Genomic DNA, 24,517 nt, shown 5'->3' with positions numbered 1-24,517 from the left:
AAGTTCTTTTTTACTCAACGCACAATTAAACTCTGGAATTTGTTGCCAGAAGATGTGGTTAGTGCAGTTAGTATAGCTGTGTTTAAAAAAGGATTGGATACGTTCTTGGAGGAGAAGTCCATTACCTGCTATTAAGTTCAATTAGGGGTAGATTTTTTAAAAAAGCGCGATTGCGTACTTTTGTTTGCGCAGCAGGCGCAAACAAACGTACGCAGGATTTTATAAGATACGCGCATAGCCGCATGTATCCTCTAAAATCCTGGATTGGCGCGCGCAAGGCTGCCGATTTTGGGCAGCCTGCGTGCACCGAGCCGTGCAGCCTGCCTCCGTTCCCTCCGAGGCCGCTCCGAAATAAGAGCGGCCTCGGAGGGAACTTCCTTTCGCCCTCCCCTCCCCTTCCCCTCCCTTCCCCTACCTATCCCACCCCCCCCGGCCCTATCTAAACCCCCCCTTACCTTTGTCCCTAGATTTACGCCTGCGAGAAGCAGACGTAAATCTACGCGCGCCAGCGGACTGCTGGCGCGCCGTCTTCCGACTCGGGGGCTGGTCTGGAGGCCTGGACCACGCCCCTGGGCCAGCGCCACGCCCCGGGTCCCACCCCCGAAACGCCACGCCCCGCCCCCGAAACGCCGCGTCATCCGGTCCCGCCCCCGACACGCCCCCTTCGAAAAACCCCGGGACCTGCGCGCGGCGGCAGCCTATGCAAAATAGGTGCGCAAGGCCCTGCTCGCGTAAATCTGGGCGGATTTACGCGAGCAGGGCTTTTAAAATCTGCCCGTTAGAGAATAGCCACTGCTATTAGCAATGGTAACATGGAATAGACTTAGTTTTTGGGTACTTGCCAGGTTCTTATGGCCTGGATTGGCCACTGTTGGAAACAGGATGCTGGGCTTGATGGACCCTTGGTCTGACCCAGTATGGCATTTTATGTTCTTATGTTTTTAGAATTACTGAAACTCTCTGGGCACACTCTCTGCCTGCAGAAAAACGACTAAATTTAGAAAGTTAATAAAAGCCTGGTTATTTGCCAAGGTTTTTGAGGCTTAATCCCTATGTTTTAGTCAGTCATTCAGTTGTTTCTAATGCTTTATGGGTCTTAGTTGTTTGTTTGTTTTTTACTTTATTTTGAGTTATGTGATTTTTCCTGCTACTTTTGTTTTATGATTATTTTACAGATTTAATTTCATGTACATAACTGCTGTTTATATTCAGTATTGTATGTAATCTGAGGATATTTTAGTGCTCCTGAAAGCCAGTTTATTACATAGAATTGCCATGGTTTCCAACCCTCTTTTCACTGCCCTTCTTTTGACAAGTGTCAGGAGGGTGTTGGGGTTCAGTAGACACCGAGTCTGGGGACTGAGCCAGCAAACACTCGCACAAAAGCAGGGATGTAGAAGGTCCTGTAAACCTAGACTAGCTTAGTCCCCACACTAAATCCCCGCTGTGGCCAAACCCAGTCCCAACACTTACCTGCATTTCTGGAAAAGTCAGATTCACATGGGGGGGAGGAAGGGAAGAAAAGAGCAAGTTCACAGGGAAAGGAGGAAGAGAGATTGAAATGGACTTTATTCCCCTGCCACTGTGGCCTTGAGCCCTCCCCACACTTTTTCAGAGGTTCAAGCACCTGTGGTTCCTCTGGCTTATCTTGATATGTCTGTACTAATGAGTCTACTGTTCACACTTTTGTTCTCTTTTATATCACTTTTTATTGGAAACAATTTCTGTTTCCATTATGCCTTTATCATCCTCTTCATCCACTATGAAATGCTATTCAGAGACTTCCAAACTAGGCAGCTTCATCCCATTTCCATGCCTGCACACTTTATAAGGCATTCTGAATGGCAGAAGACAAGGCACAATATAATTACTTCTAATGTGCATTTGGATAAATGGAGGCCCACAAATCAGTGGCAGAGCTGAAACTAGAACCCACAAGCTTAATAAATAATCCTGGCTGCATATTTAGTGCTCTAATAATTAATCAGCCTCTCTTACATTAATATATATCACCTTCTTTCAAGACAAAAAAAAAAGCAAAATAAATCTGCTTTAGATTTTTGAGAACCGTATGTGCCTTTTCACTCAGATCTTTCTCCAATTTAAGATTCACAGCAGGTAAGAGATTAAGCTTTGTGCTACTGCAATATGTAGAAGTCTCCTATGTCTGTCCATAACAATCAAGTGCAGAAAAGCAGCCTTTTAAAACCATTCTAGTGGCAGGTTCTGCTCAGGAGAGGCCATGCCTGGATGCTAGCAGGCAGTAACAGCTGCCAACTTACTCCAAAACCAGCAGGAACATTTTCACTCAGATTTTAGCCCCCCGTAAAGCATTCTGGGTCTTTCCTCGCTTTGGTCAATATAAATAAAGTAAAATATACACAAATACAAACTCAGCATCAGTCAGGGTCTGGCGTTAGCTGGCAGCTCTGTGTCTGAAGTCCAATGGCACAGCTGCAAGGTAGGACTGAAACCCCATGAAAGGGCTGGCAGGGAATGCTTCCCCAGCAGACCCGTGTTTCTAAATAGTGCTATTAGTCCCATGAGCATTACAACAAGAGTTCTGTGAGAGCCAAAAATATCTGCACATCCCTAGCCAGCTCCAGCGGAAGCAGGTGCAACAGTTGATGCAATGCCAGCAGAACTGTTCACAATCTGCTTTCAGCCTCAGATTCCTGGGGAAGAGTTTGCCTCATGATTTTACATGGGATTCCTTGTGTCCTGCATGAAACACACTTTTTCCTGGACAAATACAGCATTAGCAGCACCCAAATGAATGGCACCAGAGTGGACCTTGATTTTTCCCTTTCACAACTATAAGCGCATTAATGGCATATGTGAATGCTTGAAAAGGACTCAGACAGCCCGGTTGGGTTTTTTTTTTTCCTGATAAGGAGTATAAGAATTTCTATCAATATGAAGTGAAATCTTGTATAGGAAGATAAACAATGCCTTGTGACATAAGCCCTTTCTTGAGTGGGTGTCCTTCTGAATCTATTCCACCCATCCCCCCCCCCCCCACCACTTCCTCCTATCTTTCCCATCATTTACAATCGGGTCTCAAAGCACGTTACACAGACACGGCTCTGAAGTGACGCCCCATAGGGCTGTCATTCTAGGCTGAAATCAGTAGCTAAGTCCTGTGATGTTTTATTTATTAAAAGAAGCTGAAGAGAAGCTGCTGCCTTGGACAAGAAAGAAAAAAATATTTCACGGAGAAAAAAAAAAAAAAGCAGATCCTGAACAGCTCGTACTGCACTTGAAAGAAGATTATCTATTTAATACTCTCCAAACCTGAGATGCATAAAAGAGATAAGAAAATAAGAGCATACTCAGGTTAGATGACTGCAAGGCAGGTGAATAGGGACTGGGGGCTTACATTATAAAAAAATATAAAGGAAAGAATACATTCCCTGTTGGCTAAAGGACAAAACGTAGGGAAGTTCATGAGCAGTACTTAAGCAGTTTTGGATGAAAGAAAATTAAAAAAAAGCCAGCTTAAGCAGTGAGAGCAAATTTAAAAAAAAACAAAAAAAAACAAACCGCATGCTTGTTTCATACTGCTCCAGGTGAGTTCAGCACAGAGACTGGTGCTGCATGCGTTCATCAGTTCTACTGGAGACATCCTGATCTTTGCAAGGGGGAGTCTCTGGCGGCAAGTGATGCGGTTGAAACGAAGACTACTTTCTAAGGAGGAGACTAGGGTTCCTCGCTGCGGAACTACTCCTCCTCCCCCCCCCCCCTCAACAAACCACTAAGATGCTTTATTCAAAAATGTAAATTGCCACAAAGAACAACAGACTATTTGGCAGGGTTACTGTGTAGGTGAACTAGATTTAAAGCAATAACAATGCCCAGCAAAGTAAAATGATCACATCTGACCAATAGTTGCCTTCCTATCTGCTTTGGCTATAACCGTTTTGGAGGCTGGCTAGACAGCCTAGGTCGAGCTGCTGTCTGTGTGTGGGAGACCCGACATCAAATCTTCCATCCATGCCAAATTTCCTGCAGTGAGAAACAGATATTAATTAGCTACCAGCTAATGCAGTGTTTATCAAACTCGGGGTTGTGGCCATGGCCCTGCACCTGTTCTGGGGGTGAAGGGGGGAGGGAAGAGATGCAAAGCATGTGGCAGAGTTTCATGGGGGTCTCAGGGAAGTTTAAGCCGTATGGAACCCATACTCCTGCACTGGTCTCCCAAAAACCGCCAAGAAATGGCGGCATGGCAGCACCACATGCCTGACGGCAAGTTATTGGAAAGGAGAATGAGCAGCGGGGGCTCAGTCAGGTGGGTATGGGGGAGAAAGGAAGGGAGAGGCGGAAGAAGAAAGGACAGGGGAATAAGAGCGTTTTACTTCCGTGGGTTCCCAGGAAAGAAGGGTGCTTTTGTTAGAGATGTCACTTTAAACACATCAGTGTTCCCAAACTTCTACAGTGGAGGCCACACTGGGTTTGGCACCTTAGTCTGATGGTGGTGGAATACGAGATGGCACCTTTTCTCTCTTCCAGAAATATAAAAATGGTATTGGCATTGCACCGAATGTTGTTAGACAATGTCCCCTACCCTAAAATGTCTGTCCCTACAGACAAGAGGTTTTTTGTTGTTTTTTTGGACACTGCCCGAAAATTTCTCACTTTTTGGCCTTCCGATCTTGCTCACTGGGTTGGGATGGACCACCCTTGGCATCTCTGGTCTTCTCAGTATATTCAAAGATCTAAAGCTGGAAAGAGGGGGTCTTGTGATGAGAATGCCATTCTCATTTTTCTCTCCACTTCATCATCCCTTCCTGTTCATGAGGCAGGTACTGCTGAAACTTCAAGGATGGCAAACAGTTGGACGTCTTCCTCTGCATTGGGTAAGATGTGAGGCATTCAGATATGCCTGACAGTCCTGGCCTCTGGAGCACGGGTAGCTCTGGTCAGCCTAAAAATTAGTTTGATCTAGAAACTAGACTGAGGACTCGTTTGCCCATCAATCACATTCCGTCATTAGCACAAACCGTGGTATACTCTTTCAAATGCTTTAATACATGAAACCTAAAATAGAATTATGATTTTGGAAATCATGCAAACAGCACACATCAGCAGGCTAAACGTCAAAGACAGCCACTGAAACATCTCTGTGCTTTGACTAGAAGAAATGCAAACACATTTCAGTACAGATAATCAATAGGATGATCAACGAGCAGGAGGCAGAAAACAAAAAACAATGACTCCTAGACTTTTCCATAAAATAAAAGTCAGCTTCAAAGCCCAATCTTTTTATGTCTCAGTACTATAAAATGTGAATCTGTCAGTTTAACTTTCTTTACAAAATGCTGATCTGTTTTGTACTTAGGGTTTTGGTGGTTAAGTGACCACAACCACAGAGCAGCTTATCTCATGCCCCGTCTGCAAGTCTTCGGGGACTCAGAGTTTGGGAACCACTAAGCTGGCACTTAAAAACAGGAAGGAAGCCGATTTCTAGCAAACTGTTCTATCCTTTTTAATGAGAGAAAGGAAGAGATTAATGATTCTTAACTGTGGGAAAGGTTCAGGGGCCGTTGTGTAAGGTATTATTGAACTTCTTCTTACCCGAGTTGGAGCTAAGAGGGAAAGATGGCTTGGCTCTATGCTCATATGACAAACATAGGGCCCTACGCTGGCCTGGTGGCTCAGTGGCAGTGCCGTGTACTGTCACGCAGAAGATCTGGGTTCAATTCTTGGGTCAAGTCTTCCATTTCCCGAGTTGGCTGGGAATGCTGCAAAAGTAGTGTTCACAGCCCTCGGGCAGGAGTGTCTGCTATTACTTAATGTCAACACCCAGTGGCCATACTAAGGACTTCCAGAAGCTTCCATTCTAGTACCTGGCATCTAGTCAAGGACTGGTACTGTAATGACTGGAGTAAAGCAAGTTGGAAGGGGGACACAAAAAGTGAAAAACTCCCCAGATAGTTGTGAATGAAGGCATATGGCACTGTAGCCCAACGGAGGCTGGTTCCAATTGAACAAGAAGCTAAAAGGAGCAGGAGGAAACTATTGAATCAAAAAAATTATTATATGGGGGGGGGGGGGGGGGGAACGCAAGATGGTGTCGGGTGTGGACACTGGATAAGAGTGTTCCTGCAGTTTGTTTCTTTTAAGTTGTTTCAGCATTTTCAATGGTTAAACGATAGGAGAGGCTTTGGGGTGTTCCCCCTACTCACCCCTCAGAGCTCCTCTGTGCGCCAAACGACAATTATGGAGCTTCTCTTCTTCATCGGGCCCTGTCTTCGCTGCTGCTGCATCTGAGGGAGCAGCTTTGATATCTCACTCAGCCCTGACGATAGGACTCACCACCCCACCCTCCCCAATGAGGTTGTTGATGACACCGCTGTGTTCACGACACGACAGAGGCCATCAGAGAAAGTTCTGCAGGCTATCGGAAGCACTGGAGAGACTCTGGCTATGGTAGTAGCTTCAGTCACAACCTTGGGGGTCAGATGTGGCTTCAGTGGCTGAGCCGACCGGATCTCATTGAGGGGAGCTAGCTGGTTTGGGTTCCATCTTACCCAAGTCCTCGCCAATAACTTTGGGTCATATCTGGACTCTACTTACATCTGTGGAGCAGTCGCTAACTTCCTTAACTGCCACTGCAAATAATTTTTAGAACACAAGTTCAGGAACACGCTTACCTCTGTTCAATCAGAGAAGATAAAATCCTTGGAAACTGACTTGGGAATATTTTGTTGGTTCAAAGCACTTTGGTGCAGGACACGGCTGTTATACAGCGCAGGTTGGAGTTTCTAGAAAATTTTGACAGATCATCCAGTCTTCGAATTCTCAATTTTCTTGAGGTGGCTATGTTTTCCCCATCTGAACTTTTTAAGACTTATACGCGGGAGTTGCTTGGGTTATCTTAATCTGCCCTTCCTTTAGTTGCAAGGCCTATTACCTTTCAGGTGCTAAAAAGCCTGAAGGTGGAAGTCGTGGTCAAGTTACAAGTCCTTATGAGGTTTCTCTGGATATTTCTGTCGAAAGTCACCCAGAGCCACCTTATTAGTGACATTTTCCTCGTCATGATTGTGATCTAATCCTTTGACTGTATTTTCAATCTATGTAGATTTCCTGATTTTTGTAGAGTTACATAGGCATGGAGAAAAGCATTTCTAGATACACGTCAGGTTGCTTTGGCTGCTTATTTTTTTTGTGATTTCCTTGCAAATGTAGTTACTTTTTCATCTGAAAAATGTGTTATTCTAGAAACTGATAAGCTTAGATCTTTTATTAATGCTTGAGTCTCTAATAGCATTTAAGATTTTTTTTTCTGCTGAAGAAATTCTTGGTTTGGGCAGGCTCAGTCCTATTTTTATGTAATGAAGTATATCATGTTCTCACTGGAAGAGCTTTGTTTTTTCCTTTATTCCGTTTGGGGATTTGCCCCCATTTCTGGGTCTCTCCTTATTTGGGTTGGTTTATTAGTGTTCGATTGTAATGCTTTTCTATTTTTCCTTTTTTTATATATATTATCCTAGTAGTCTAATGCTTTTTCTGTTGCAAGTTTATGCTTGTGGATTTATATAAAATGATAAATAGATATAAAAAGTTAAAAGTGTTATATTATCTGCCTCGTGGGGAGATGTATATATCTCCCCACAAGCTAAGAAAACTGCATGTCATTTTGTGCTTATGACAAAATCAGAGCTATTAATAACTAGTAATGAAGAGAAAGTAAACAGCAGCACCTGGCAGTTAAAAAGGATATTTTTAAATTACAAAAAGGGGAATGCACATGTTATGAAGCTGTGTGTGATGTGGGGTTTGTAAGATGCTTATTTGCGCCATCTTCCGTTTCCGATTCCTGTAAACTGTACACTTGGAATAAGCCACTGTAGCCTCCATACACGCTTTTCCTTCCTGTGTGATCAAACCACCATCTCACTGCTGTCTCACCGATGCAATAAAATGGGATTCCTTGGTGCAGAAGGCCCCACAAACTGCTGACGTCCTCTGGTGAGAGTATTTACTAGCGCAGCTTACCTGGGAGGCACAGACAAGTCTATAGGTTGGCTCTTCGTACCGACTCCATACTGGGAGTTCATTACAGTTCAGGAAATGAGAAAAAGACAATGGTGTCCAGCCCCAGAGTTTGGTTTATTTAAATTCTTGATTTCTATGAAATCATAATAAAACATTGTGGTGTACACACACGTAATAAATCATACATAATAAATAATCCTCCCCTGTCCCTCCACAGGAGGAACTGCATCTGGATGCCTAGTCCTGATTAAACTACAGCAGTGGGCTGGTCCCCTCCCTTTTCTTACAGCTGCTGTTTCTTAGCACTCCTGCTATGGGGAAGGGAGAGCACTGGGTGATGCAGACAGCCTGTTAAACCGATCGCTCTCTGAACAGGAAAATGTCACCACAGAATATGCCAAGCGGTAGAAGGCGGTTACAAAGCGTTGCTGTGCACACACAAAGCCAAGCTCTTAGTTCATCCTATGCCAAGTCCCACTCTTCCACCTGTCCTCTTCTCCTACTAATCAGGATAACCAAGAGCAGTGAGGGCTTTTAATAAAACCCTGGTGTGTAGAAAAGGACAAGCAAAGCTGCTGCACTTTTTTAATTTATTAAATGAGTTCAATTATAACACCCCATGTTAGCCACATTTTTTGCTTTGGGGAAGGGGCATTCAACAATAAGCAGTGGGTTACTTGCTGAAGTTACGACTATTACAGATAATGCCAGCTATTTGTCAAAGGTACAAAGGTTTCTATTATAGATTAGAAGTGTGGAAGGACAGGTCTGCTAGTTAAATAGGGACATCTGTCAGGAATTCATTCTAGCATGTACAGGTTACCTCCTGTTACTGGGTGGCAGTCAAATGCATTCTCTCTCTGCCTTCTGCTGGCCTCAAGTGCCTGAAGAAAACCGGGCTGTTATCCCTTCTGCTTCTCTATTCTCTGTGCAACACGGTTATGTGGCAGGAAGGATTAGATTTATCCCTTCTGCATAAATGTGAACAGCAGCAGGAGGAAGACCAATGGGTCAGCTCAGCAGCCCTGCTATGTGGAAGACCAGAGTCTGAGGCCTAGATTTAGGGTCCATGACTGCAGAGATCCAGGGGAAGCCCTGATGCATGAGGTCTGTGGCTGTGATGGGTTAACTGAATTCACAGGGAAAAAAAAATCCTAGGCTAGTTGCAAATAAAAGCTCGTGGTCCTGGATCTCTGCCTGGTTCTGACTGAGCTGGAAGCACAAAGGAACAGGAGGAAACTGCTGGGTCCCCTCAACCCAAAGGAAAAAAAAAATAGCAAGAAATATCCAGCAGGACAAATGAGCAGAGGCTAAAAGATCTCTATCCTGAAACCACCTGGACCTCATCAAATTCATTCTGAGACTGGCATCATTTTTATGTAACATACAGCCTGGAAAGTTCTCTCTCTCTCAAAGGAATTGACAATTATGGATTTCTAGAAGCGGCAATACTCAACTGCACTGAAAAGGTCATCTTGGCAATGCAAAGTAGGTCTACAAGTATCTTTTTTTGTTGATATCTAAGTGAAAGAAGGAAGCTTGCACACCTTGAAAACTACAACTTGCAGGTGTTGTGCCTATGAAAGCTATAGCCAGAATGAGATGCTGAAATCGAACACACTGAGAAGAAAAGAATCAAACTTTGTATTATGCTTTGCCAAAGGCAGTGTTACATCCAGGCAAAGTTCTGACAAAACACATTCACTTTGCTGGATTGTTCCAACTCCAAATGTTTCTCATTATTGAATTCTCTTCTCGTGCTTAGAAGCTACTCCTAGAGACCTTCTGCAAATGCTGATAATGAAGAACTCAAATCACGTGCAATTAAATCTGGTTTGTCATGCATTAATTGTTCTATGCTATAAGCGAACATTAGCTGAAGAATGTCATTGGAGGAGCCTGGCCCGACCCGACTTGCTCATTTCTTAACTGAGCAACATATTATACCGGGTACTGCAGTGCGATGAAGTCCCACAAAAAAAAAAGCCATGAACTGACGTCTGAAGACTTGCTTAAATCATCTGCACCCTGACTGGGCTGCAGATCTTAAAGAGAAGCAAGATTGTACAGCTGAGGCCCAGCCATCCAAAGCACTGCAAACATTTAAAAAGAAAAAAAAAAAAAAAGATGATCCAATCTCTGCACCCTTTCTCCAAGTAGAGATCGGCTCCTAAACCCAGAATGAAAAAGTATAAGGGGGGCAAGATGGGTTTATGTCCTTGCCAGTTATCACGAACATAGCTGAGAAAGGCCACGTTCCCCATGATGGTGTCAGCCTTGTGAACGTCATATCTCATGAGGCTTAGCTGATTGCACTTTTTCTGATGTGACTATTTCAATCCTTTTCCCAGCTACTCAACTACTCACTTGTGACTACCGCCACAATAATCCCCTTCACAGCTAATTTATTCTTTTCTATAGTAACTAACACCTCAAGTTCACAAACTAAACACCAGAACAAGACAACGAACCTATGTTACTGTTTGTAATGCCCCCAAGGAACACGTTGTAGGAAAGGTCACGCAAAAAGCAGAAGAATTAAATTCCTTATCCTTTGGCTTTAGGTTCTCACATGCAAGGTAGAAAACGACCAGAATGTGTCAAAAACGTACAATTTATAAAACCAGGAAACAAAGACATGAGAGTGGCCCTTTCAGTTTCCAAGGGCCAATAAACTTAATGCAGGCGATGATATCCCAGTGCAATGCTGAAGGGCATATCTATAAATGTCAGACACAGAAGAAAGCATTCCAGTACTCATTTTTGTGAAATCTTGAAAATTGGTGACTTGAAATACAGCGACAAGAACGAATGGCTCTGCAGCCATAAAACCATACCACTAACTGAAATGAAAGGAATTAAATTACCATCAAGCAAGAAGCCTTTTCAACAACACGTTGCTAAGCTGCAACGTGAAAGCAAAGCAAGATTATCCTAAAAAGAAGCTTAAAATGAGAAGACAGAGTATCCCTTAAAAATAAAACATCCCACATCCCCTCCATACCTCAAGGCTACTGCTGCTAGCCAACCCCATGCCTCACCCGTTAACCCAGTGTTGAAATTGTTGTTAAGATGGGGGTCAGCAACACTTGGGCACAAGACAGACGTAACATGCTGGAACTTGGGAAAGGAGATAAAACGGCTGTAGGGTGAAGGAGAGGGACTTTATTCAGGGCCTTGGGGCTGGTGAGAGGGTTCTTTTGTCACCCCATGCACATGGTCTGTAGGAGGGTGGGTTTAAAATCGGGGATGGTAAGCCCGGCCTTTGGGAGCCCTCCCCAGCCAGTCAGGTTTTCTCTAATGAATATACGTGAATTTACATGCACTACCTATGTATACAAATATTTCTCATGCCTATTCATTAGGGATATCTTGAAAACCTGACTGGCTGGGAGCGGGGCCATGGAGGGGGGGGAGAGGGGGGGGGGAGAGAGCTCTGAGGACTGGTTTAAAAGATGAAAAATGAACGAGAAAAAAAAAATAAGGAAAAAATCAAGTATTGCTATTTTAAAAATACATTTCCCATGAGACTTTTAGGTTAGGCTACTGCCACTTACATATTTTGTGTTTTCCTTTGATGGGGAATTTCACGATCAGCTCCTGCGGATGTGTGCAGATAAAGACAAATGGTGAACCAGACTCCTGACACAGATCAGGGTACTAGAAAATACAAAGGAAAATGGACATAAGCATCAAACACAGCACCCAAGTCACCATGACTTCAGACAAGACAAACAGGGTGCACTGAAATATGGCTCTGCTCATTAAATAGCACCTCACATTATAGGGTGCTATTAGTTAAGAGGCCCCACTGCCAAGAATGGGAACGGGGGGAAAAAGAATGCTTCTCACGTTAGTAACTCGACTCCCCAGTCTAGGGGAAATCCATTGCTCTAACAAGCAGAATAAATTCTTTACAAAGATAAACAGCCACATCTATTCCGGTGGGAGACCTTTCACAAGCAAATATCAGACACTGGCAGTTACAGTCCTCAAATACTCAAGTTTGCTGAATTTCAAAGGATTTTATTAGACCCTATGACAGTGTAGAAACTCTCAGAATTGGGCCAGTTACTCTAGAAGAGGAAAAATGGAACTCATTTTTGCCTTGGAAAGATTTCATTTAAAATGGACCTACTTTGACTTCTTAAAAGTTGAAATGATGGGGGGACTGGCATGACTCAGGGGATTAGAAGAATGCAGAATGTTTCGCATGTTGGTCAAAGGGGGAAATACTGCATAGGATCCTTTGACAGTTCTTTTGCTGTCCCCCATGCTTCAGTAACCACCAAAGTCAGTGCAGCCCTGGATGAAATGCTCAACGGTTTCACCAGAGCTAAGAAACTCATTGACTATTTATACACAGACAATCAGACAAGGCAGGGGTATGGATACCTACCCTTCATTGTCATCTCATGCTGTGTGTGTGTCAGCTTGAGTGTATATTTCAAAGGTATGCACAATTTTGGACAGGACCATTTCATTATTTCCTTTGTTTAATGATTGTGATGCAGAATATTTTAATTTGTAACACATTAAAAATAACAGACGTGTTTTGTCTGATCACTCATGTTTTCTTAAAATGGTTCACATCTTCCAAATTCTGCCAGGGGTATGTAAACATATGAGCGCAACTGTTGTGTCTTATTTTATCTATTTTGTTGCACACCATTGCAAGCTATGAACAAAGCTATAGAACAGGGGTAAGTAGCTTCCTACATGCAATGGAAGCAGGGGATGCAAATATATATCTTAGGCATATTTATTGCAGATATCCTGAAAACCAGACTTGGTTGTAGCAATCTAGAACAGACGTTGCCTATCTCTGGTACAGAAGAATGTTTATGCAAACAAACAAATGTATATATATATATATATATATATATACATACACACGCGCTAGATGGTGGACAGGACGGGCTACCTGGTTGTATGGCACAATATGAGGAAGTAGAAATGACTCCTTTGGAAAAAATACCCGATACTCTGGGTAATAAATACAATTATGTTCTTACTAAATATAGAAGGCTTGTAATCATTTAATGACATGGTTATTAAATTGATGATTGCTTGAAATAAATACAAACAATTTGGTAACCTTTTTTCCACTTCCATGCTTATGTCAAATTAAATCCAACTGAAATACATTCCTTTTACCTGTTGATTCTACATTCCCTATATGACGCACTAACAATGCCACTGTTTCAGGAAAATGTTGTGGCTTCCAAGAATTCATTTTAGGAGTCTTACAAACACAGAGCAGTGAGACTTATTAAGAATGACTTATGTCTCCACGTGGGTGGGGCCATGCTGGGGTGCTCCCACGGCTGTTAACCGGGCATTATGTGCACCACATGCATGCTGTACACTTGGGATGTGACAAATTCTAACCTTCACGGTTTAACAAAGGTAAACATAAGAAGATCTCAAAAGAATAAACATGGAAGTCTGAGGAAGGGATAATTCAAATACAGCAAGAACTGGGATTCTGTGCCGGAAGCAGTACCCAAAGGTTCTTTCCTTGGCAGACAAAAAAGTGACAGTTGACAAAGAAAGGTTGGAAAACACTGATTCAATCCAGTCCTGCTGATCTGCAGAGGACAGAATTCGCTTGACAGCTCTTATGTTTAGTGTTAAACAGCGCCAAGTGGGATACCAGGGTTTGCCTGCTAAGTGCTCAAGCTGCTCCAGTTAGCGAGTTCAGCATTGCTCGTATAAGATACAGGAATTGAACTAAGATCAGCATGGAAGACATTCTGAGGTTGCTACCTCTCAAGGTGTATGTCACAGGTCATTTCTGAAGTAGCAGACCTGCAAATGGGAACTCCGCACAGGGCCCCCCCCCCATAAAAAAAAACCAAAACAAAGCCACCAAAGACGAAAGAACTACAACCCAAGAATTTTTTAAATTAGGGAGTCACACACCGATATACTGGTTAGAATTATTCAGTGCCAAGACAGAACTATGACCAAGCTACTTCTACCAATAGTAATCATTTTTATAGTGCTACATGACACTATAGACTTGTAGATGAGAGCAGGATAGAGGTACAATCCTTGATTTCCTGTAGCAAGACTTCTTTCAAGATTTTCCAGCAAGTTAGCAAACTCTGCAGCAATTATGTGGAACATTTGCATATCTTTGCATACATTTGCAGAGCATTTCACATTTTCTTCACCTCCCCTCCAGAGGTGATATGTTTGAGCCCAGGAGAGAGGGAGAATGGCTGCAAGTGCAACAGGAACCTCAGCCAGCAGCCACAGTCTGAGCAAGAACATCCCTCCAACTCTCCAAGCTGGTGAGGGCCCCCTGTGCCACTCAGGAAGAACATCTAGGGTGGAGGGATGTAATAATCAGTGGAGAAATGACACCACGTAAAAATACATTTATCCCACTATCAGGCAAATGCAACATGGGCGTGCGAAAAACCAGCACTCATGACTGAGCGCCCACTTTCCTAACGCTCGCCCATCCACGTCTCCTGGGCACGCGATGGCAGTATGCTAATGAGCTGCTGCGCTAAAAAGGAGGCGGCAGGGGAAACCGTGCGTCCCTAGTGGCTCTTCGGCATCAGGTGCCCAGGAGAATTGGCTGTGCACAGGTTAGGAAAACGGACGCTCCATTTTACGAGTCTCCATTTTCCTAACTTGTGTACAGCCACGGGTTAGGAAAATGGATGCTCGCTCGTAAATTGAGCATGTTTTCCGAACCTGATCGCCATCAAGACAACTTTTTTTTTTTCTTCATGTTGCTGCTTTCTGTGGTTCCTCTGACTTAATACTGCGACAATATTTAGTCTGAGGAACTTCAGAAAAGCAGTATTTTCTCGCTTTTCCATTCAACTTTTGGGGCTCCCCAAGACGTAACGCCAGCTCTGGGGCTGGCATTAATTTTTGAGGGTTAAAATGTGCGTATTGGGCGCCCGGTTATTTTTTTTTACATCTGGGTACTATTTATTTATTTGTTTTTATATACTAACATTCGATCGAGATATCACATCGGTTTGCAGTAAACTGTTAGGTCAAATAAGACATGAGTTCTTATTTTACAAGACAACAAGAATTTTTACAAAGTAACTTTAGAACTTTTACAATAATTTAAATAAAGAGATAACGAGATGGTGTAAGTATACATTGAAGGCGTAATTGAGGACTTACAGAATAACTTATAGAATTAATAATAAATTAGTTATCGTGATTATATTAGGGGATGGTTGACCACTTAAATAGATAACTTACGAATTTAGAAAGTTGTCATTATTGGCGAATATTAAAGTAGAGCATTCATGGAATGCGTTATGAAAATGTTCTGGGTAATGATGGATAAGGGTTAGGGCACTGGAGGAAAGGCTTTTTGGAAGAGCCATGTTTTCAGATGTTTTTTGAATATTTGATGATACTAGATGATAGCCTCATCAACCTGACATTTACATGTGATGAGCGGACGCGCTAATCCCCTTATTCCATCAGTGTTATGGACGTGCGTCCCCTTATTCCATCAGTGTTATGGACGTGCGTCCAACTGTTGGATGCATGTTATTGCATCGGCCTATATATATATATATATATATATTATATATATATATCAAAAGGTAGTGGGTCTGAATGGGTGTTTTAACGGCTGTGCATAGAACGTGTGTCCTACATGTATGATGAAGAGTTAAGTGGCAGAACAGGCAGCCTGGGCCCCAGCAAAGAGGCAGCCGGATGGATGCAGCTTACTAGTGGGCAGCAGCAGAGGGAAACTCATACACAGGAAGGGGTACAAGAAGGAAGAGTTGGGGCCCTCTGAGTACACAGACGGATGACTTGTCTGCCTGTCATTTGTGATGGGGCTTTTCAACTAAATATATACATAGAAAATATAAAAGTAAAGAGAGGAAATGGGATATAGATATTCCAAATAAAAATAAATGGCTATAAATGTAAATATTTTAAATATGGCAAAGATATCTTTCAGTGCCAGTAGGATCAGGGCCACAGTAGCAGTGAGAGCAGGCAACGGGCCGAAACAGTAAAAATCGCGGGAGAGCAGGCGAGCGTCCACTCTCCTGTGCGCGCGATACAGTAATTTATTCAAATTAGGGCCGGCAGTAAAAAGAGGCGCTAGGGACACTAGCACGTCCCTAGCGCCTCTTTTCGGACAGGAGCGGCAGCTGTCAGCGGATTTGGCAGCCGACGCTCAATTTTGCTGGCGTCTGTTCTCAAGCCCACTGACAGCCACTGGTTCAGAAACCAGACGCCGGCAAAATTGAGCGTCCGGTTTTCAACCCGCGAGCCACGGGCCTATTTCAATTTTTTTTTTTTTTTTTTTTTAACTTTCGGGACCTCCAACTTAATATCGCCATGCTATTAAGTCAGAGGGTGCACAGAAAAGCAGTTTTTACTGCTTTTCTGTGCACTTCCTTGGCGCTGGCAGAAATTAACGCCTACCTTTGGGTAGGCGCTAATTTCTGAAAGTAAAATGTGCGGCTTGGCTGCACATTTTACTTACTGAATTGCGCGGGAATACCTAATAGGGCCATCAACGTGCATTTGCATGTTGCGGGCGCTATTAGGTTTCGGGGGGTTGCACGCGCGTTTTCAACGCACTATTACCCCTTACTGAATAAGGGGTAAAGCTAGCGCGTCGAAAACGCACGTCCAATCGCGGGTTAACAGTGTGCTCCGCCGGAGCGCACTGTACTGTATCGGCCTGTATGACAGCAGCAGTAATACTACTTCGGGACCATTTTTTTTTTTTTTTTTTTAAATCAAACCTGACCCGGAGACCCCCTCAGCCAGTTAGGCTTTCAGAACTTCCACAATTAATATTTATAAAATAAATCTGCATACATTGGAGACCAAGTACCGTGTATCTACATTTATCTCATGGATATTCACTGTGGATAAATGAAAACCTCACCAACGATGGACTCATCAGGGCAGGTTTGGGAAACCTTGCCCTTGGGCAGTGGTATGCACTCCCAGCCCTCAAGAACCACCAACAGGTTGGTATTTTCAGGATATCCCTAATGAACGTGCATGAAATAGATTTGCAAACAATGGAGGCAGAATCTCTCTCATGCATATTCATTAGGAATATCCTGAAATCCAACCTATTGGTAGCTGTTAAGGGCTAGAAGTGTATAGGACTGCTGACAGGCTATGCTGATTGGCTCTTTCCTTCAGGTAGGAATCTAATTGGTTGCTAGAGATAGCCAATCACCAAGCAACCCAGTCTTTACAGAGGGCTTGACATAATAAAATGGGAGTTAAAAAAGTGAGCTAAATCTTAGCTCCTATTTTTCTTTACTCCCACGTTTTATGTGCATAAAAACAAGTGAAAAGGTGCACTAGACAGGATCAGATGTTAAAAGGTGCTTCTCTTTGAAGACAATTGTCACTATCATTTGCAAAAGACTGTTGTATGTGTGACTGTCTATCATGTCAGCTCTTTGGGGCATGCACTTATTTATAGTAGCACAATCGTCACCATTGTGCAGCGCTAGAATCCTATGTACTGCTGTCACCTCATGCTTCCAGGATTTGCTGCATACACACATTCCCCACAGTTATGCTGCTATCATTCAGCCAACAGCCTCCTAGGTCTTACATAAATCTAGAGAAGCAGGATAGTAGTTCATACAGTGAGTGTTGCCCAATGACTTCCCAAAAGAGCTTACATAATGATAGGCCAGTTGCAGTACAACGATTCTGACTTGGGATCCCGGATCCGAGTACCCCAATGCTTAGCCCAGTTTTTTACACTTGGAAATTTAACTCCTGGGTCAGAGGTGGAGTAAAGTTTGCTCACATTTCTCTGGCCAGTGTTAGCATAGTCCTGGACCTGGGGTTCCCAGGTGTGGTGATCCACAATGGACCCTGAAAGCCCAGGTCCCCCATGCCCAGAAATTCCAGCTTGGAGACTATGCTGGCAGAGCACTGGAGCCCCAGAAACGAGCTAATTTTATTCCATCTCTGACCCAAGAGTTGCATCTCCATGAGTTAAGCCTTCAGAGATCTAATTTCTTTCTCTGTATTGGGTAGCAATAGCCAATGCCTTCATTAACATGGGACTTGTAAGGAGGAGCGCTAATTTGTGCACGTTTACTTCCATGTGTGCGCTAAAATCCTTATTAAACTGGGAGTAAAATTATGCACACAAGTGGGAATAACCGCGTGCACTCAGCCTAGCACATCTTATTATAATCAGCCTCCGTGAGAGAGGGAGCCAGATGTTGAATGGCTTTCAACTAAATAACTAAATTCCATGGTGGGGGGAACTCAGGTATAGCAGTTCTATAATCAGTTGTAAATGATGTGAAAGCATGCTAAAGCTGCAGTTTCTCCAGCAGCCTCGGGGCTCTGTACTATCCTTCTTAATATGCTGTTAGCCAGGCACGAGGTGGTAAGCTTAGCCCTCTCCAGAGTACAGTCAGTGCGGCTTCTGAAAATGGGAAGAAAACACTCAAATTGGAGCTGGAAACATTTCTTGGGGAACCATCTAAAGGCTTGCAGCACCGAGTGGATGGCTGGGTCCATTTAACAATATTACCTAGGAAGAAGAGATGGGCTAGTGCCTCGGACTCCCGAAGGGGTCTAGCACGGATATTTTCTTCTCTACTCAGCACTTTAATTGCAGGTGGTTTCCAACCTTACGTCCTTCACATTACAATGAAACTCAGCCTGATTCTTTTCTACAACCTCTAGATCTTGGTCTAGCAAACCAAAGCTTCTTTAAGGTGTAAAATTCCATGTTACTCAGTGTAGCTGTGCGACATTTACTGTGCGTTGGGGTTCTGCATGGTAGTGCAATCACTATAATAGCAATATAAAACACAAACCCAATTACCACAGTGCAGTCAGCATGTAGGTACAGTATCAGCTCCAAGCCCCTTGGAGCTGGCCTCTTCAAAACCCTAACCCTGCTTTTCATTGTTTCCTCCTTTGCTCATAGTTCCTGGTTCTGTCCTCTTTCTTTGTGCCAACACACTCTCTTATAGCTTTCACACAGTTTTGTTTCCCTGCTGGCCACTCTCCCTGTTTTGGGGTTTGTTTGTTTTTTAAGCTATGCCCATCCTGGGGTCCACTCTTCAGCTGTTCTGCAATAGTCCTGGGCATGTATCAGGATTCTAATAAGGACTTGCTCATCAGCATCGGGGCCTGCTTCAGAACGGCAATTGCAGCAAAGTAAGAGGACACACAAAAAAAAATTAAATATTTCCTTAGGAATCAAATAAAAATTAGAATAAAGGGAGCTCTCAAGTGCAAAATCGTTAAAACTCTCTCTGTTAATACTGCTGCTCAGGGCTTCGTATTGTGGGGGAACAGCCTGGAACGAGGTTCTGGCACAGCAGCAGGGGTAATTCTGCTCCAGCCCCTCCCTCCCAGGCAGCCTGCAGGGAAGAGGAGAGGGTAAACCTGGAGCACACAGAGAAGAAACTCTGTTCCCTAATCCAGCCCCTCCCCTCTTGTGCCCCCTATTCTCCCCTGATTTGCAGGAAACAGAGGGAGGGGAGATACTGAAGCAGACTCTGCAGAATCAAGGATCCGAATTAGTGCAAGTCTGAAACACCTGTGCTAACTGTCAGGGCTTCAGCCCTGGCCTTGATGAATGCCAATACTACTCACCCCTTTCAAACATGTGCTAATTCAATCCCTTTTTGTGTCCATTAGCAAGGGCTTCATTTCGCCACCCCAGAAAGCTGAGCAGAGCCAGCAGTGTATATCAGCTCTGGCTTTTTTTGGCACAATCTAGGTTTACATCTGAGGCACTGCAGCGGAAAGTGACTTGCGCAAGGTCAGAAGGAGTGGCAGTGGGATTTGAACCCTGGTAAGGAAGCAGAGACTGCTGGAGCTGTATATCCAGAGTCAAGGGCAGACACCGGCCTTTGATTTGGGAATGAGTGCCAGAGACAGCTCATACTTTGCCCTGATCCCCACCGGTCCCACCTGACCCTGGCCCCGCCCCTTTCCCCCCCCTTCCACAGTTCCACTTCCTTTTTGTCTACAAATCAAGCCCTCCTGCTGCTTAAGTCTCTGCCTTATCCCTTATTTAGTTCAAATGAACACTCTCACATCTAATACCAGCACATTCACCTTGCTCGTCTGCATATGCTGGGCCAGCACAGGAATTCTTATTGAAAGCATTTTACCAAGTCAGTGGCTTCTGACTACCTCACTCTACACTCCCCGCTCTTCATGGTTCCCAAAGTCTGGGGCTGCAATGATTGTACAGCCCATCAGTCACAGACTGGTGCTACCGTGCAGAAGCAGAATAGCTCCTTTTTTTTCCCTCTCATTTGTTGCTCATGTCCTTTTACTGCACAATTCATCGTATTTTTTTAAAAATAGTAAATATGTAAAAACTGCATTTAAAAAACCGATGTTCTATGCTGGTTTGCTCCTCGTGTTGTTTACATTGTCATGGTCCACTATTTTTGAACTTATTTCTATTTGTTTGTAGACAGTAGAGATGTGATTCGGCTGAACCTTTTGGTTTGGCCTTCGTTATCGGCCTGCCAGGGGAAATTTCGTTTTCCTGCGGGTCGGGGCGATTTTTTTCGGCTGCCCTGAAAAAACCCCCAAACCCACCCCAACCCTTCAAATTCAATTAACTACAACCCCCACCCTCCTGACCCCCCCCCCCCAAAACTTGCCGAAAGTCCCCTGGTGGTCCAGCGGGGGTCCCGGGAGAGATCTCCCATTCTCAGGCCGTCGGCTGCCAGTAATCAAAATGGCACCGGGAGCGATCTCCCATTCTCGGGCCATCGGCTGCCAGTAATCAAAAATGGACAGCCGGTGCTATCTTAAAAAATGGCACGGGCCATCCATTGCTCCTATCATGTGACAGAGGGCCGACCAATGGCACCAGTAGCCCCTGTCACATGGTAAGGGCAAAGAGCCACCGGCGCCATTTTGATTACTGGCAGCCGACGGCCCGAGAGGGGGAAGTCGCTCCCGGGACCCCCACTGGACCACCAGAGACTTTCGGCAAGTCTTGGGGGGGGGGGGGGGGGGGTTGGGCAAGTCTTGGGGGGGAGGGTCAGGACAGTGGGGGTTTGCAATTAATTAAATTTGAAGGGTTGGGGTGGGTTTGGGGGTTTTTTTTTATGTGCCCCCCCCAAAAACAATAAAACCACATGAAATTTTGTGGATTTTCCTTTCGTTTCTTCAGCCCCCCAAAATGCAACAAAATAGGAAATATCGTCTTTATTTCCTATTTTGTTGCAAACCAATCCACAGTAGACAGTCAAGTGCTGGCTATTTTATAATCAATTAACCCTTAATATCAGCGAGATCGAAGTTTTGATTCTGAACAGACATCCTTCCACTGACATTCCTTCCATCAATTACAATTAGATAGCAGGTATGAAATTTGGGGGTCATACCTAATTCAGATATATCAATGCATAGCCATATTAAGTCTACTGTAAAATCTGCTTTTTTCTAAACTACACATGCTGCGCAGATTAAAACTGCTCCTACAGCCTAATACGTTTCAGACTACCTTACAAGTCTCGACTTTTCCTTCATTAGATTATTGTAACTCTCTATCTGTAGGCCTTCTTGCTTCTACAATCAGAGCTTTATAAATAGTTCATAATTCTGCTGCCCACATTTTGTCAGGATGCAGTATCAGCAAAGAAGTTACTCCTGTACTATATTAGTTACACTGGCTTCCAATTCACAGAATTCAATGGCACGCGAGTTATAAGCTCGCTATGTTGATTCATAAACTGCTTTTCAATACCACCTCTCCCTTGAATGAATGCAACTTTTCGTATATACAGGCCATCCCCTGAGATCAGCTAATTGGGGCCTGCTGGAGGTGCCCTCACCAAAGTTAGTTCATCTTACAGAAATACGGGATCAAGCCTTCTCAGTCATCGGCCCTTTATTGTAGAGCTCTCTTCCTGAATATTTACCCGCCTTTCAAAAAGGCCCTGAAGACACTCCTTTTTGAACAGACGTTTAATTTAGTTACATAATGTTGGCCTCCAATGCTGCTTCGGAAATCTGCTTCCTCTGGTAAGTTTTCAAATGTGGTCCTGCACAGTCTTTATTTTTGTTATTGAATTTTCAGCTTTGTGGTTTTGTTTGGTTCTTTTTGTTGATGTTAGATGTGATATGTTTTTATAATTTTACACATGTCTTACTGTACCCTGCCTCAAATTCTGAAAAGTGCAGGCTATATATATATATATATTTTTTTTTTTTACATAGACAGACACATGAAGCAATTAGATGGTGCAGCATTCTTCCAAAGGATTTAAATAAAGGTAACATGTAGAGGTGCTACAGAATTACTAATAAGAACAGAAGACTTGCCATTCTGGGTCAGACCAAGTGTCCATCATGCCCAGTATCCTGTTTCCAACAGTGGCCAAGCCAGGACATAAATACCTGGCAGATAGATCCCAAGCTGCTTATCCCAAGAATAAGCTGTGGATTTCTGCAACTCCACCTTAATAATGGTTTATGGATTTTTCCTTCAGGAACTTGTCCAAACTATTTTTTAATGCAGCTACGCTAACAGCTTTCACCGCATCCTCCAGCAAACAAATTCCACAGTTTAATTATGAGTTAAGTAAAAAAATATTTTCACTTATTAGTTTTAAATGTATTATCTTGTAACTTCATTGTGTGTCCCCTACACTTTGTACTTTTTGAAAGAGTAAACAACTGATTAACGTTCACTCATTCCATTCCACTCATGATTTTATAGACCTCTATCATATCTCCCCTCAGCCATCTCTTCTCCAAGCTTTAGAGTCCTAACCTCTTTAGCCTTTTTTCATAGGGGAATCATTCCATCACGCTTATGGTCACCCTTCTCTGTACCTTTTCTAATTCTGCTATATCTTTTTTGAGATGTGGTGACCAGAACTACATACAATACTCAAGATGAGGTCGCACCATGAAGCGATACAGAGGCATTATGATACTCTCGGTTTTATTCTCCATTCCTTTCCTAATAATCCATAGCATTCTATTTGCTTTCTTGGCTGCTGCTGCACACTGATATTTTTCAACAATGATTCCTAGATCCTTTTTCCTAAATGGTGACTCCTAATGTGGAATTTTGCATTGCTGAAGAAAACACTAAACCATTTTTTCATGATCTATGAGGAAATAAGAACATAAGAACATAAGAAAATGCCATACTGGGTCAGACCAAGGGTCCATCAAGCCCAGCATCCTGTTTCCAACAGTGGCCAATCCAGGCCATAAGAACCTGGCAAGTACCCAAAAACTAAGTCTATTCCATGTAACCATTGCTAATGGCAGTGGCTATTCTCTAAGTGAACTTAATAGCAGGTAATGGACTTCTCCTCCAAGAACTTATCCAATCCTTTTTTAAACACAGCTATACTAACTGCACGAACCACATTCTCTGGCAACAAATTCCAGAGTTTAATTGTGCGTTGAGTAAAAAAGAACTTTCTCCGATTAGTTTTAAATGTGCCCCATGCTAACTTCATGGAGTGTCCCCTAGTCTTTCTACTATCCGAAAGAGTAAATAACCGATTCACATCTACCCGTTCTAGACCTCTCATGATTTTAAACACCTCTATCATATCCCCCCTCAGTCGTCTCTTCTCCAAGCTGAAAAGTCCTAACCTCTTTAGTCTTTCCTCATAGGGGAGTTGTTCCATTCCCCTTATCATTTTGGTAGCCCTTCTCTGTACCTTCTCCATCGCAATTATATCTTTTTTGAGATGCGGCAACCAGAATTGTACACAGTATTCAAGGTGCGGTCTCACCATGGAGCGATACAGAGGCATTATGACATTTTCCGTTTTATTCATCATTCCTTTTCTAATAATTCCCAACATTCTGTTTGCTTTTTTGACTGCCGCAGCACACTGAACCGACGATTTCAATGTGTTATCCACTATGACACCTAGATCTCTTTCTTGGGTTGTAGCACCTAATATGGAACCCAACATCGTGTAATTATAGCATGGGTTATTTTTCCCTATATGCATCACCTTGCACTTATCCACATTAAATTTCATCTGCCATTTGGATGCCCAATTTTCCAGTCTCACAAGGTCTTCCTGCAATTTATCACAATCTGCTTGTGATTTAACTACTCTGAACAATTTTGTGTCATCTGCAAATTTGATTATCTCACTCGTCGTATTTCTTTCCAGATCATTTATAAATATATTGAACAGTAAGGGTCCCAATACAGATCCCTGAGGCACTCCACTGTCCACTCCCTTCCACTGAGAAAATTGCCCATTTAATCCTACTCTCTGTTTCCTGTCTTTTAGCCAGTTTGCAATCCACGAAAGGACATCGCCTCCTATCCCATGACTTTTTACTTTTCCTAGAAGCCTCTCATGAGGAACTTTGTCAAACGCCTTCTGAAAATCCAAGTATACTATATCTACCGGTTCACCTTTATCCACATGTTAATTAACTCCTTCAAAAAAGTGAAGCAGATTTGTGAGGCAAGACTTGCCCTGGGTAAAGCCATGCTGACTTTGTTCCATTAAACCATGTCTTTCTATATGTTCTGTGATTT

At 43.3% G+C, this 24,517-nt stretch overlaps 1 protein-coding gene across 3 annotated transcripts in view; it reads right to left on the bottom strand.

The window, feature by feature from the left end:
• TRIP4 (thyroid hormone receptor interactor 4) overlaps positions 1-24,517 on the bottom strand; it is a 133,870-nt gene that overhangs the window by 12,467 nt on the left and 96,886 nt on the right. For all 3 annotated transcript variants that reach the window (XM_029574415.1, XM_029574414.1, XM_029574417.1), the window contains one exon: positions 11,556-11,658. In XM_029574415.1, the coding sequence (XP_029430275.1) occupies positions 11,556-11,658 (103 nt within the window). The remainder of the gene's footprint in view (positions 1-11,555; positions 11,659-24,517) is intronic.

The sequence above is a fragment of the Rhinatrema bivittatum genome, chromosome 13 (genome assembly GCF_901001135.1).
Source record: "Rhinatrema bivittatum chromosome 13, aRhiBiv1.1, whole genome shotgun sequence".
In the NCBI taxonomy this organism is placed as follows: Eukaryota; Metazoa; Chordata; class Amphibia; order Gymnophiona; family Rhinatrematidae; genus Rhinatrema; species Rhinatrema bivittatum.
This window is presented reverse-complemented; position numbering and strand designations above follow the sequence as displayed.